This window comes from Anolis sagrei, chromosome 6, assembly GCF_037176765.1.
Source record: "Anolis sagrei isolate rAnoSag1 chromosome 6, rAnoSag1.mat, whole genome shotgun sequence".
NCBI classification, from domain to species: domain Eukaryota; kingdom Metazoa; phylum Chordata; class Lepidosauria; order Squamata; family Dactyloidae; genus Anolis; species Anolis sagrei.
Window position 1 is genome coordinate 50,331,251 of NC_090026.1, and position 13,940 is coordinate 50,345,190.

Sequence of the window (13,940 nt, forward strand, 5' to 3'; positions counted from 1 at the left end):
CTTCCGGGGGAGAAAGGTCTTAAGAGTCTCCAAAGAATTTCCAGGAAAACAGCCCTAAAGACCAAAGAGCTCCAGCTGGAGAACATCTACTGCCTTGCTGGTAGGTCCACTCGGCATTCGAGACGCAGTTCGACCCGGTAGCGGAGCCCACATCAGTAAGGGTTAGATTACAGTCAGCCTGGGAGAAGTTAAAACGGGGATTTTCCTTTAAAGAAGAAGTTATTGAAGACAGTTGCCTGTCCTTCGTGGGCAAGATTAGGAATTCACCAGTTGCCTAAAAGCTTGGAATCATTTGCTTAACTTTACTGAAGACAAGAGAAGTTTCTGTTTGATTGTTCATTAATAAAAGACTTTGTTGTACTTCTCAAACCATCTAAAGACTGTTTGTGGTGGGAACCTCTGAGAACTTCTCTTTAGGCCCCCTGGCTTCCCGCTGGGCAAAGGTTTCACATCCTGTTCTAAAGACAATTATTTACAGTCCCAGTGCGCGACAGAACAGTAGTGAAGCAACCAAGTGGGGTGGGGGGGGTGGGGTGTTGAATGCTCTCATTAAGGAGGCCAGACTTGGTGGAGGTGGTTGACAAGGGCGGAGCTGCAGGCTATTGAAGGCTGCTCTCCCCCTGCTGTGCTCTTTGCTTCAGCGTGAGCTAGGAGGCAGGTTTCAACCCCCCCTGCCCCCGCAAAATTTTCAACCCCCCCCCCCCGAAAATTTCAACCCCTCCCGAAATTTTTTTCTGGCTACGGCCCTGATAATAATAATCATCATCATCATCATCTTTATTTATACCCTGCCACCATCTCCCCAAATACGACTAGGAGCGGCTACAATACATCACAATAAAATACATAAAGTAACAGGATAAAATAAGCAGTGCCAAATGACATAATGAAAAATAGAACACAATGGGTGGGCCAAATGCAAAAGATAAAATGATAGAACCCTGGATGAGATAGGAGTAGAAAAGTGTATTTGTGAGGGACGAGCTCATAAGGGACAAATAGTGGGGTTAGGGCTTCATTAAGGACGGGGAAAGTGCATCATGAGGACGACAGAAATGGGATATATGGTCACTCTCCAAAGACACATTGGAAGAGCCACGTTTTTAGATCTTTCTTAAAGGCTGCTAGGGTGGGGGCCTGCCTAATCTCACCAGGTAGCAAGTTCCAAAGCTGAGGGGCCACAGCGGAGAAGGCTCTCTCCCTCACTCCCACAAATCGTACTTGTGATGGAGGAAGGGGCAAAAGGAGGGCCTCTCCAGAGGATCAAAGAGATCATGCAGGTTTATGGTAGGAGATGTGCTCACGAAGGCAGGTGGGTTCCAAACTATTCAGGGCTTTATAGGTGATACACTTATACACTTTGGCAGAAAAAATGAAATGCAAAGATACAGAATGGGGGACGCCTGGCTCGAGAGCAGTACGTGTGAAAAAGATCTTGGAGTCCTCATGGACAACAAGTTAAACATGAGCCAACAATGTGATGTGGCGGTAAAAAAAGCCAATGGGATTTTGGCCTGCATCAATAGGAGCATAGTGTCTAAATCTAAGGAAGTAATGCTACCCCTCTATTCTGCTTTGGTTAGACCACATCTGGAATATTGTGTCCAATTCTGGGCACCACAATTCAAGAAAGATATTGACAAGCTGGAATGTGTCCAGAGGAGGGCGACTAAAATGATCAAGGGTCTGGAGAACAAGCCCTATGAGGAGCGGCTTAGGGAACTGGGCATGTTTAGCCTGAAGAAGAGAAGGCTGAGAGGAGATATGATAGCCATGTATAAATATGTGAGAGGAAGCCACAGGGAGGAGGGAGCAAGCTTGTTTTCTGCTTCCTTGGAGACTAGGAAGCGGAACAATGGCTTCAAACTACAAGGAAGAACATTAGGAAGAACTTCCTGACTGTGAGAGCCGTTCAGCAATGGAACTCTCTGCCCCGGAGTGTGGTGGAGGCTCCTTCTTTGGAAGCTTTTAAGCAGAGGCTGGATGGCCATCTGTCAGGGGTGATTTGAATGCAATATTCCTGCTTCTTGGAAGGGGGTTGGACTGGATGGCCCATGAGGTCTCTTCCAACTCTTTGATTCTATGATTCTATGATAATCTGCACCTTGAATTGGGACCGGAAGATGAACGGCAGCCAATGGAGCTTCCTGTAATTTGCCTAGTTAGTAGTATGGCTGTCAAATGTTGGACCAATTGGAGTTTTCAGGCCATCTTCAAGGGAAGCCCCATGTAGAGTGCACTGCAATAGTCCAGTCTAGAGGTAACTAAGGCGTGGACCACCGTGGTGAAGTCAGACTTCACGAGGTACGGTCGCAGCTGGCACGCGGGTTTTAATTGTGTGAAGGCTTTCCCAGCCACTGTAAGGTAAGATATTCTGGGAGCTATACTCTAAAAGTAACCTTTCCAAACTCTGGGGTCCCTTCCACATTGAATTGGATTATATGGCAGTGTGGACTCAGATAACCCAGTTCTAAGCAGATATTGTGGATTATCTGCCTTGATATTCTATGTTATAAGGCTGTGTGGAAGGGCCCTGGGCTTACTGCTGCAAATGGTTACCATATCTCCCTTTCATAATATTTTCTGTATCTTAATACTGGGCCTTGTGGGAAATGCCCTATTATACCACTCTCTTCCTGTCCCTCTCCTCTACCCAGTTTCAATGATGGGGAAAAGTGTTGTCTACACATAAAGAAGGCATGCCACTCCAAATATTGCCTCTATGACTCAAACATTTTTTGCAGAACAGGATCACTGCCTTCCTGCATGAAACAAAAGAGGTAGTTCTCGGTTGCGCATGCAGAGAGAGAAATTCAACTATAGCCGTTACAGGGGAAAAACATAATCACTGTAATTGTGGCTATGAAGCACACTTGCTGAACCTGGATGACATAATTTCCTCTTTTCTTCCCTCCCATACACTTGCCAGATCCAGAGAGGGGTGTTCCAGCTGGAGTTCTCATTACTTTGCATGTCTGTCTGCACTATATATTTATACGAATTTTATACCATTGCAACTAGGAGGGATCCAATCTAAGACACTAAGGGGTTGAGGTTGGTGAGGAACCAACAATGTTTTACTAGACAGCTCTGGGGTACTTCACTAACTAGAACCCTAGAGGTTTTTATGACAGGGAATTCTGATTAAGTTACCAAACTACAAAGATATGTTCAGTTTCGGTCTAACATACCTATCCAAATGAATCTCTCCTTATGAACCATCTAGAACAGTGTTTCTCAACCTGGGGGTCGGGACCCCTGAGGGGGTCGCAAAGGGGTGTCAGAGGGGTCGCCAAACACCATCAGAAAACACAGTATTTTCTGGGTTGTTGTAGGTTTTTCCGGGCTATATGGCCATGTTCTGGAGGCATTTTCTCCTGACGTTTCACCTGCATCTATGGCAAGCATCCTCAGAGGTAGTGAGGTCTGTTGGAAGTAGGAAAAATGGGTTTATATATCTGTGGAATGACCCGGGTGGGGCAAAGGACTATAAACCCATTTTCCTACTTCCAACAGACCTCACTACCTCTGAGGATGCTTGCCATAGATGCAGGCGAAACGTCAGGAGAAAATGCCTCCAGAACATGGCCATATAGCCCGGAAAACCTACAACAACCCAGTGATTCCGGCCATGAAAGCCTTTGACAATACACAGTATTTTCTGTTGGTCATGGGGGTTCTGTGTGGGAAGTTTGGCCCAATTCTATCGTTAGTGGGGTTCAGAACTCTCCTTGATGGTAGGTGAACTATAAATCCCAGTATCTACAACTCCCAAATGTCAAAGTCTATTTTCCCCAAACCCCATCAGTGTTCACATTTGGGCATATTGAGTATCCGTGCCAAGTTTGGTCCAGATCCATCGTTGTTTGAGCCCACAGTGCTCTCTGGATGTAGGTGAACTACAACTCCCAAACTCAAGGTCAATGCCCACCAAACCCTTTGAGTATTTTCTGTTCATCATGGGAGTTCTCTGTGCCAACTTTGGTTCAATTACATTGTTGGTGGTGTTCAGAATGCTCTTTGTTTACATGTTAACTATAAATCCCAGCAACTACAACTCCCAAATGACAAAATCAATCCCCCCGCCAACCCCACCAGTATTCAAATTTGGGCATACCGGGTATTTGTGCCAAATTTCCTCCAGTGAATGAAATTACATCCTGCAGATCATTATTTACATGGCAATTCATAATGTTAGGGTTATGGTTGGGGGTCACCTCAACATGACGAACTGTATTAAGGGGTCGCGGCATTAGGAAGGTTGAGAACCACTGATCTAGAATGTTAAGATCTTCTGGGGAGGCCCTGCTCTCGGTCCCTCCTTCCTTGCAAATGTATCTAGCGGGGATGAGAGACAGGGCCTTCTCAGCGGTGGCTCCTCGACTGTAGAACAGCTTGCCTAGAGATATATGATCGGCTCCCTCCCTCCTGGCTTTTTGAGCAGGCCTTCTCAAATACGGCATAGCTATACGGAATTAGGGAATTACTTGATAACGCAATGGAATAATTACTTGACATGGAGACGCTCACGATAATGTTTTAAGGCTTTGTACGGTTTTTATATTTTTATATCATACTAGCCGTCCCTTGCCAGGCATCGCTGTGGCCAGTGTGGTGATCTGGCAAATAAAGTAATGAGAAAGTCTTGGTTTCTCATATATGTAATTTCTTTATGCTTGTGGGTAAACCGTATTTCTTGCTGTTTCCTTGTCAGTGTTGATGTGGAGATTGTCTGGTTTGCCTACTCTGGAACATGCAACATATAATTGTCCTTCTTTATGGTCCCTTTCAAATCTAGGATACTATTATTATTTTTATTTATTTATTTATTTACAGCATTTATATACTGCTTTTCTCACCCCTAGGGGAACTCAAAGCGGTTTACGCATAGATAATGACAAAAATTCAATGCCTTACAACTACTATATCTCTCTCTGTGTGTGAATCATATCTATCTATCTATCTATCTATCTATCTATTATCTATGGCTGGATGGCTATTAGTCAGGAGGGGTTTTCTTGCCCTGGTGAAGGGAGTTGGACTGGATGGCCTTAAGTATTTTCTGTTGGTCATGGGGGTTCTGTGTGGGAAGTTTGCAATTCTGTCGTTCGTGGGGTTCAGAATGCTCTTTGATTATACGTGAACTATAAATCCCAGTAACTGTCACTCCCAAATGTCAAGCTCTATTTCCCCCAAACTCTATCTGTGTTCATATTTGGGCATATGGAATATTTGTACCAAGTTTGGTCCAGATCCATCATTGCTTGAGTCCACAGTGCTCTTTGGATGTATGTGAACCACAACTCCCAAACTCAAGGTCAATGCCCACCAAATCCTTCTACTTTTTTCTATTGGTTTTGGAAGTCCTGTGTGTCAAGTTTGGTTCTATTCCACTACAAGTCTCAAACTCAAGATCAATGTCCACCATTGTTGGTGGAGTTCGGAATGCTCTTTGATTGTAGGTGAACTATAAATCCCAGCAACTAAAACTCCCAAATGAAAAATTCTATTTTTTTTAGTGATGGTCACTCATTGGGTTGTTAGGCGTATTCTGTCCAAATTTAGTGTCAACTTCGTCCAGTGGTTTTTGACTTATGTTAATCCCACAAACAAACATTACATTTCTATTTATATAGATGCTATTGTTTTTAACAGGATTTTATGATTCTTTTACTTGTTATAATTGTTGAGGCATTGAATTGTTGCCAGTCTGTGAACCGTCCCGAGTCGCCTCTGGGCTGAGAGGGGCGATATATAAATATAGTAAAATAAAATAAGTAAATGAATAAAGTGCAGAATTCTATAGGATGGAGCCGCAACAGTAAAAGTGCTACCAAATGTCATTGCAGGAGTGGGGATTATGGGAATTTTCAGTGAATTTAGCATTGTATGGAGACCACTCATACAACAAAAAAGGATTGTCTGGACTGGGTGGAATTAATGAACTTAAAAAGTTATTTTTACTATTTTAAACATTACAGAGCTCCTTGCAACCTCATTAAAACTTCCAGGTGAACCAATTCAACTGGTTTTATGCCCCAAAAAGGGATAACTGAGAAAATCTCAGATGGGAAAATGGATACTGGGCTGCACTTTTCCCAGTCATTGTAATGGAGCCCCCGGTGGCGCAGTGTGTTAAACCCCTGTGCCGGCAGGACTAAAGACAGACAGGTCACAGGCTCGAATCCGGGGAGAGGCAGATGAGCTCCCTCTATCAGCTCCAGCTCCTCATGCGGGGACATGAGAGAAGCCTCCCACAAGGATGATAAAAACATCAATTCATCTGGGCGTCCCCTGGGCAACATCCTTGCAGACGGCTAATTCTCTCATACCAGAAGCAACTTGCAGTTTCTCAAGTCGCTCCTGACACGACCAAAAGTCATTGTAATTTGTAGTTTGGATCCTTACACAGACCTCCTTCCTGTCAGGAGAAAGGTTTTGCCACAGCCTGAAAGAGGAAAAAGCTTTGGGAGTCCCACGTCCTCACCTCTACCAAGTTACTACTCCTTCCCTCCTCTCACATCACCATGTACTCACGTTTTGAGGGTGCCTGACGTCATGAGTTCGGTGACCAACACAATGCAGACTTGTCCTTTGACGGAAGACTTCCATGAGTCATAGAAACGCACAATGTTGGGGTGCTGGAGCCCCTTCAGCATCTCCACCTCCTCGCTGAAGCGCTGCCGTTCCACCTTGGACAGCTTCCGTGTCTGATGTGGAGAAAGAATTTTCAAAAAATGAGAGACATGCAACAGGCATCTTTGCAGCAACCAAATCATACACAAACACACATATATATACTTTTAAATGGAATTGATCTCCAACTCATTTTTTTACATTTTTTGTACATTTTTTACTATCATATTTGAACTCAGAATGTCATTTGCAGTGTGACTTTTGATTTCCTAAATTTTAATCATTTTTTTTCTTTTATATGGAGGAAAAGTCTGATACATTTAGTAGCAGTCACTTGACAGATCTTGGAAAGATAATGTTTTTGCAATTACAGCTCCCAGAATCCCTGGGCTGAGAGACAGGAATTAGATTAGAATTCTAGGTATATCTCTGTTTTAATCATAAAATCCAAGCCGGATTAAATCACCATGAATCTACTCAAACACTCAGGCCTCTTCTTTACCATATAATCCAGATTATCAAAGCAGATAATCCACATTATCTGTTTTGAACTGGATTATATGAGTCTGCACTGCCATATAATCCAGTTCAAAGCAGATCATTTACATTTATATAGCAGTATAGAAGGGGCAAGTATTACTTCTAGGTGCAAAGATTACTTCAGACACAGACTGCAGCCAGGAAATCAGGAGACGCTTATTTCTTGGGAGGAGAGCAATGGCCAATTTCGATAAAATAGTGAAGAGTAGAGACATCACACTGGCAACGAAAATCCGCATAGTTAAAGCAATGGTATTCCTCGTAACCTATGGATGTGAGAGCTGGACCATAGGGAAGGCTGAGCGAAGGAAGATAGATGCTTTTGAGCTGTGGTGTTGGAAGAAAGTTCTGAGAGTGCCTTGGACCGCGAGAAAATCCAACCAGTCCATACTTCAGGAAATAAGATCCGACTGCTTTTTGGAGGGAAGGTTATTAGAGGCCAAGATGAAGTACTTTGGCCACATCATGAGAAGACAGGAAAGCTTAGAGAAGATAATTATGCTGGGGAAGATGGAAGGAAAAAGGAAGAGGAGCCAACCAAGGGCAAGATGGATGGGTGGCATCCTTGAAGTGACTGGGTTGACCTTGAAGGAGCTGGGGGTGGTGATGGCCGACAGGGAGCTCTGGCATGGACTGGTCCATGAGGTCACGAAGAGTCGGAAGCAACTGAATGAATAAACAACAATAGAAGGGGCCTCAGTTTCCCACTCTTGCTAGCCAGATATGGAGGAAAATCTCACAAGGAGAGTGTGATAGCCTTCTTCTTTCCCAGAATAGGAAATCTGGGAAAGAAGATTATTAGAACTAAGATTGCTGCACACCGCACACTGCACTTGCCCCATAAGCCTTATATACCTCCTGTCACATCAGCACTTTTAATCCTGTACCCATTACTCTGGCCCGGCCCAGTTTTATTGTGTCTTAGTGTATTGTTTATTGCTTGTTGTTATATTGCTTTAATTGTTTTTAATTTGCCTTAGGTTTTGTATTGTTGTATTGTGTGTTGAGGCCTTGGCCTTTGTAAGCCGCATCGAGTCCTTTGGGAGATGCTAGCGGGGTACAAATAAAGTTTAATAATAATAATAATAATAATAATAATTCTACTATTGTTTATAATTCACTGCTAATACCCAGAAATATATACTGCCTCTGATCCAAGAGATAATTGATAGCCATTACGAATAGCAGTCACTTGTATTTCCCACTATACATTTGACTAAATCCATTCAAAAATACCTGTCTTTGTAACCTTGAAGTTGCAAATTTCATAGTTGAATTAGGCACTTTGTGAAGAAAAGTTTCCTCCCCTCTGTCTTGAATGTGGATGGCCCCAAGATCAGGGATAAATTCTCCCTTCCTACTTCTTTCATAACATGTTCACCGTTTGGCACTTCCATCACGTCTCATACGACTCACCATTTTACCAAGTTAAAATGACTCAAATAGTTTCTCCAACCAAATAATAATAATAATAATAATAATAATAATAATAATAATAATAATAATAATTTTATTTTTACACTCTGCCAACCATCTCCTCTAGGGGACTCGGGACGGCTTACAAGGGACAAGCCCAAAATTACAAGTAAGATACACAAATAAAACACTTTAACAATTAAAAACATCAGATAAAAATAAAATACAAACACAATTGAAAACAACATCAAAACAATATGGCTGAGAAGAAAGAACATACTGAAATACGTACTCAATGAGTACAATACATTCGGACAGGAGCGTAAGGAAAGTGCAACAATCAAGTAGACAGGGTTGGAAATACTGTCATTAAACATGTTGAGGAAGACCATAGGAAGGCCGGTGTAAAATGCTGAACTTAAAGTAGGAACAGGAAAATTACTGGTGGACTGCTTAATCAAAAGCACATCAGAACATCCAGGTTTTTAGTTGACTCTGGAAAGAGGACAAAGTGGAAGCCTGTCTGATCTTCGGGTTCCAGAGGCAGGGGGCCACCACTGAGAAGGCCCTCTCCCTCATCCCCACCAACCGGGCTTGAGATGGCAGGGGGAGAGAGAGAGAAGATCTCAAGGTATGCACTGGTTCATAGGGGAAGATGCGATCACGGAGATAAGCAGGTCCCGAACTGTTTAGGGCTTCAACCTGCACCTTGAATTGGGACCAGAAACGTATTGGAAGCCAGTGGAGCTGTTTAAACAGGGGGGTAGACCGCTCCCTGTAACCAGCTCCCGTAAGTAGTCTGGCTGCCGATCTTTGGACCAACTGTAATTTCCGGGCCGTCTTCAAGGGCAGCCCCACGTAGAGCGCGTTGCAGTAATTATCATTTTAATCTTTTCCCCCATCTTGGTTCTATAATATTCTTTATGAAGTACAGAGACCAGAAGTGTGGACATATAAATGCATTTTGATACTAGCAGTTTTATTCTGGACTCTTTTCCTACTGACCATCAGTACAAACTGGCCTTTTTTATTGGTGTTGCACACAGTGTCATTTTCTTGGAGTTGTTCAAAATGCAAGGTAGTTTTACATGTGATACAGTGCACAGCAAGCGGAAGAACACCCACAGCCCTCTGGCTTTTTACCTTCATGATTGGCTTGTGTTTATTGGGCTCGTTCACTTGGAAAATTGGAATTTGTAAAGTCAAACAAGGGGAGGCCTCCTCACCTTGATGCTAAACTCCCAGCGGGGCTAAATTCACCTGACCATTTAACTGTTTACCTTGACACTTGAGAAACTTTGTTAGCTAGGGCTTCCCTAGTGTTTGCAAAACAGGATTTCCTCACAAACATCTCCTTGCACAGATGCTTTACTAGCTTGCTGGCTTAACTGATTCACTTTGGCACTTTGCCGCTAAGGCATTTTTATCAGCCAGACTCACCTTGTGCTCCTTTAGTTGTAGTTGCTGTGCTTTTATATTCCTTATGGGCCGTCCCCTGCCATGTGTTGCTGTGGCCCACATGGGGGTTCTGTGTGGGGGGTTTGGCCCAATTCTATCGTTGGTGGGATTCAGAGTACTCTTTGACTGTAGGTGAACTATAAATCCCAGCAACTACAACTCCCGAATGTCAAGATTCTATTTTCTAGGCCTGGGCGGTTTCGTTCGTTAATTTTGTAATTCGTTAAATATTTGTTAATTTTAGCAATTACGAAACGATTACAAAACTTATTTTTAAACCCGGAAGTGTTTTTAAATATCGAAACGGCATGCGCCAAAAAAATTTGTATTTCCGTCCATTTCGGAAATACGTAAGATGGCTTGGCTAGATGCTTGCTGGGAGCTCTCCTCTCTCTCCTCTCCTTAGCCAGTCAGAGACAGAGCCTGAAAGAGGAGGAGGAGGAGGAGGAGGAGAGGGCGGAGAAGGCGCCGGCTGAGCAAGCGAGCGAGGGGCGAGCGACCCTCAGCGGGAAGGCGGCCCGTCTCTCCTTCCTCACCTTTGCGGTGGGTGTGCTTCTTCGTTCTCCCAATTCCTTAGCGGAGGGCTGTGCTTCGTTCTCCCAATTCCTTAGTGGAGGGCTGGGCTAGATGGCCTTTGGGGAGCCCTTCTCCCAATTTCGCATTGCTTCGGAGGAGCCGGGCCCGACTTGGCGGCAGCGCTTGAGGGCCCGCCAGAGTGAGTGCCTGCCTTCCCTCCTTAATAATAATTTCTCCTCCCTATTCTACTAAATTAATAATTAAATTAAAAAAATATTGAAAAAATATTGAAAAAAAAGGGCGCCATCTTTACAAAATGTTTTGTAAATATTAACGAAATTTTGTAAATACCGAACTTTTTTAAGGGAAAATTTTGTAATTATTTTAAATATCGAAACAAAAAAAAACCCCAAATACAAATCGATTTTAGAAACAAATTTTTGCGTTGTTACCCAGGCCTACTATTTTCCTCAAACTCTACCAGTGTTCACGATTGGGCATATTGAGTATTCGTGTAGAGTTTGGTCCTGATCCATCATTGTTTGAGTCCACAGTGCTCTCTGGATGTAGGTGAACTACAACTCCCAAACTCAAGGTCAATGCCCACCAAACCCTTCCAGTATTTTCTGTTGGTCATGGGAGAACTGTGTGTCAAGTTTGGTTCAATTCCATCGTTGGTGGGGTTCAGAATGCTCTTTGATTGTAGGTGTACAATAAATCCCAGCAACTACAACTCCCAAATGACAAAATCAATTTTTTTGAGTGAAGGTCATACATTGGGTTGTTAGGTGTCTTGTGTCCAAATTTGGTGTCAATTCGTCCAATGGTTTTTAGTTCTGTTAATTTCACAAATGAACATTACATTTTTATTTATATAGACTAGCTGTACCCGCCACGTGTTGCTGTTGTCAACCTTCGCTCTGTCTCTCCTTCCTTCATGTCTTTCCTTCTCTTCTTCCTTCCTTCTCTATCTCTTTCCTTCCTTCCCCCTTTTTCTTTCTCTTCGGCTGTCTCTCTTTTCGAAGAAAGAAACGAGAGAAAGAGGGAGGAGGGAAGAGAAGGAAGGAAGGAAGAAGGAGACCTCACTACCTCTGAGGATGCTTGCCATAGATGCAGGCAAAACGTCAGGAGAAATGCCTCTAGAACATGGCCCTCTAGCCCGAAAAAACCCACAAGAACCTATTGTCTCTCTTTTCTTCCTTCTCTCTTTCCTTTTTTCCTTCCTTCTCTCCCTCTTTCGCTCCCTCTATCCCCCTTCCTTCGCTCCCTCTTTCCTTCCTTCTTTCTCTTTTTTCTTTCCTTCTCTCCTTCCTTCCTTCTCTAACTTTCCTTCCATCCCCCTTTTTCTTTCCCTCCCTCATTCTCTCTATTCTTCCTTCTCTACCCCTTTCCTTCCTTCCCTCCCTCTTTGCTTCCATGCTTCCTTCTCCCTTTCCTTCTTTCTTTCCCTCCTTCCCTCTTTCTTTTCTTTCTTTTTCTCCCGTTCCCTCCATCTTTCTTCCCTTTTTTTCTGTATTGTCATTTAGCTTTTGGGGGCTTTTAAAGTCCCTTCTGCTGTGTTTTTCAGTGTTTTTATGACTGAAGGACATACATTGGGTAGTTAGGTGTCTTGTGTCCAAATTTGGTGTCAATTCCCCCAGTGGTTTTTGAGTTCTGTTAATCCCACAAATGAACATTACATGTTTATTTACATAGATTAAATTAAATTTGTATATGCTTTACTAGTTTTGCTTTACCTCTGCCCCAGGGGAGCGTGCTTGCTCCATCCATGTTCAACATCTACATAAATGACCAGCCACTGCCAGAAGGGACAGAGAGTTTCATCTATGCTGATGATCGTGCCATTACTGCCCAAGCAGGGAGCTTTGAGACGGTAGAACAGAAGCTCTCCGAAGCTCTAGATGCTCTTACTGCCTACTACAGGGAAAACCAGCTGATTCCTAACCCATTTAAAACACAGACATGTGCCTTCCATCTCAAGAACAGAGAAGCATCCCGAGCTCTGAAGATCACCTGAGAAGGAATCCCACTGGAGCATTGCAGCGCACCCAAATACCTGGGAGTCACTCTGGACCGTGCTCTGACCTACAAGAAGCACTGCCTGAACATCAAGCAAAAAGTGGGTGCCAGAAACAATATTATACGAAAGCTGACTGGCACAACCTGGGGATCACAACCAGATACAGTGAAGACATCTGCCCTTGCACTGTGCTACTCTGCTGCTGAGTATGCATGCCCAGTGTGGAACACATCTCACCACACTAAAACAGTGGATGTGGCTCTTAATGAGACATGCCGCAATATCACGGGGTGTCTGCGCCCTATACCACTGGAGAAATTACACTGCTTAGCCGGTATTGCACCACCTGACATCCGCCAGGAAGTAGCAGCCAATAGTGAAAGGACCAAGGCAGTGACATCTCCAGCTCATCCCCTGTTTGGGTATAAGCCAGCACATCAACGACTTAAATCTAGACATAGTTTTCTAAGATCTACAGAGACACTTTCTGGAACACCTCAGCAAGCGAGAGTCCAAAAGTGGCAGGCTCAAACTCAGCACCTCAACCAATGGCTGATACCCAATGAGAGACTCCCTCCTGGGCACACAGAAGATTGGGCGACTTGGAAGGCACTGAACAGACTGCGCTCTGGCACCACGAGATACAGAGCCAACCTTCAGAAATGGGCCTACAAAGTGGAATCCTCGACATGCGAGTGTGGAGAAGAGCAAACCACTAACCACCTGCTGCAATGCAACCTGAGCCCTGCTACATGCACAATGGAGGACCTTCTTGCAGCAACACCAGAAGCACTCCAAGTGGCCAGATACTGGTCAAAGGACATTTAACCAACTACCAAACTCACAAGTTTTGTATTTTTCTATTTGTTTGCTTTGTTCTGTTAGAAATGTAATATAATGGACTGGTTGCTCTGACACGACAAATAAATAAATAACCTCTGCTCTAAGCTACTAGATACAAAGGATCTCAAATACGTTTTCAAAATGGATACAACAAATCTGGGTTGCGCCAGACTCCAGACTGGAAACGTAAAGGGGATCTGGGTCAGTTGAGCCTCCTGGGATTGGTGGCTTCTAGAGGGAGTAGACACTGAGTGATAATTAAGGAGAGGATGTGGGCAGGTTGAACTCTTCTGGGAATGCAAGGCTTTGACTTACACCGTGCCTTCCTTAGTATGCACTTTTCTAAACTTAAATACTAGGGTTTAAAATGAACTTTTAAAAATGAGGTTTTAAATTGAACCGTGGTCTCGACAAGTTGAATGCCACTGTCATAAAAGCGACCTGGAGGTTGTGCATTCCGACTTGGCCCAGAAAATTCAAGTCTGCAGAACTTAATGAATGCTCTTTCTAA

The 13,940-nt window shown here is 43.7% G+C and overlaps 1 protein-coding gene across 1 annotated transcript in view; it reads right to left on the reverse strand.

Moving 5' to 3' along the window:
* WNK4 (WNK lysine deficient protein kinase 4) overlaps positions 1–13,940 on the reverse strand; it is a 112,877-nt gene that overhangs the window by 63,799 nt on the left and 35,138 nt on the right. Inside the window, exon 2 of the mRNA XM_060781278.2 lies at positions 6,538–6,710. Coding sequence (XP_060637261.2) covers positions 6,538–6,710 — 173 coding nt within the window. The remainder of the gene's footprint in view (positions 1–6,537; positions 6,711–13,940) is intronic.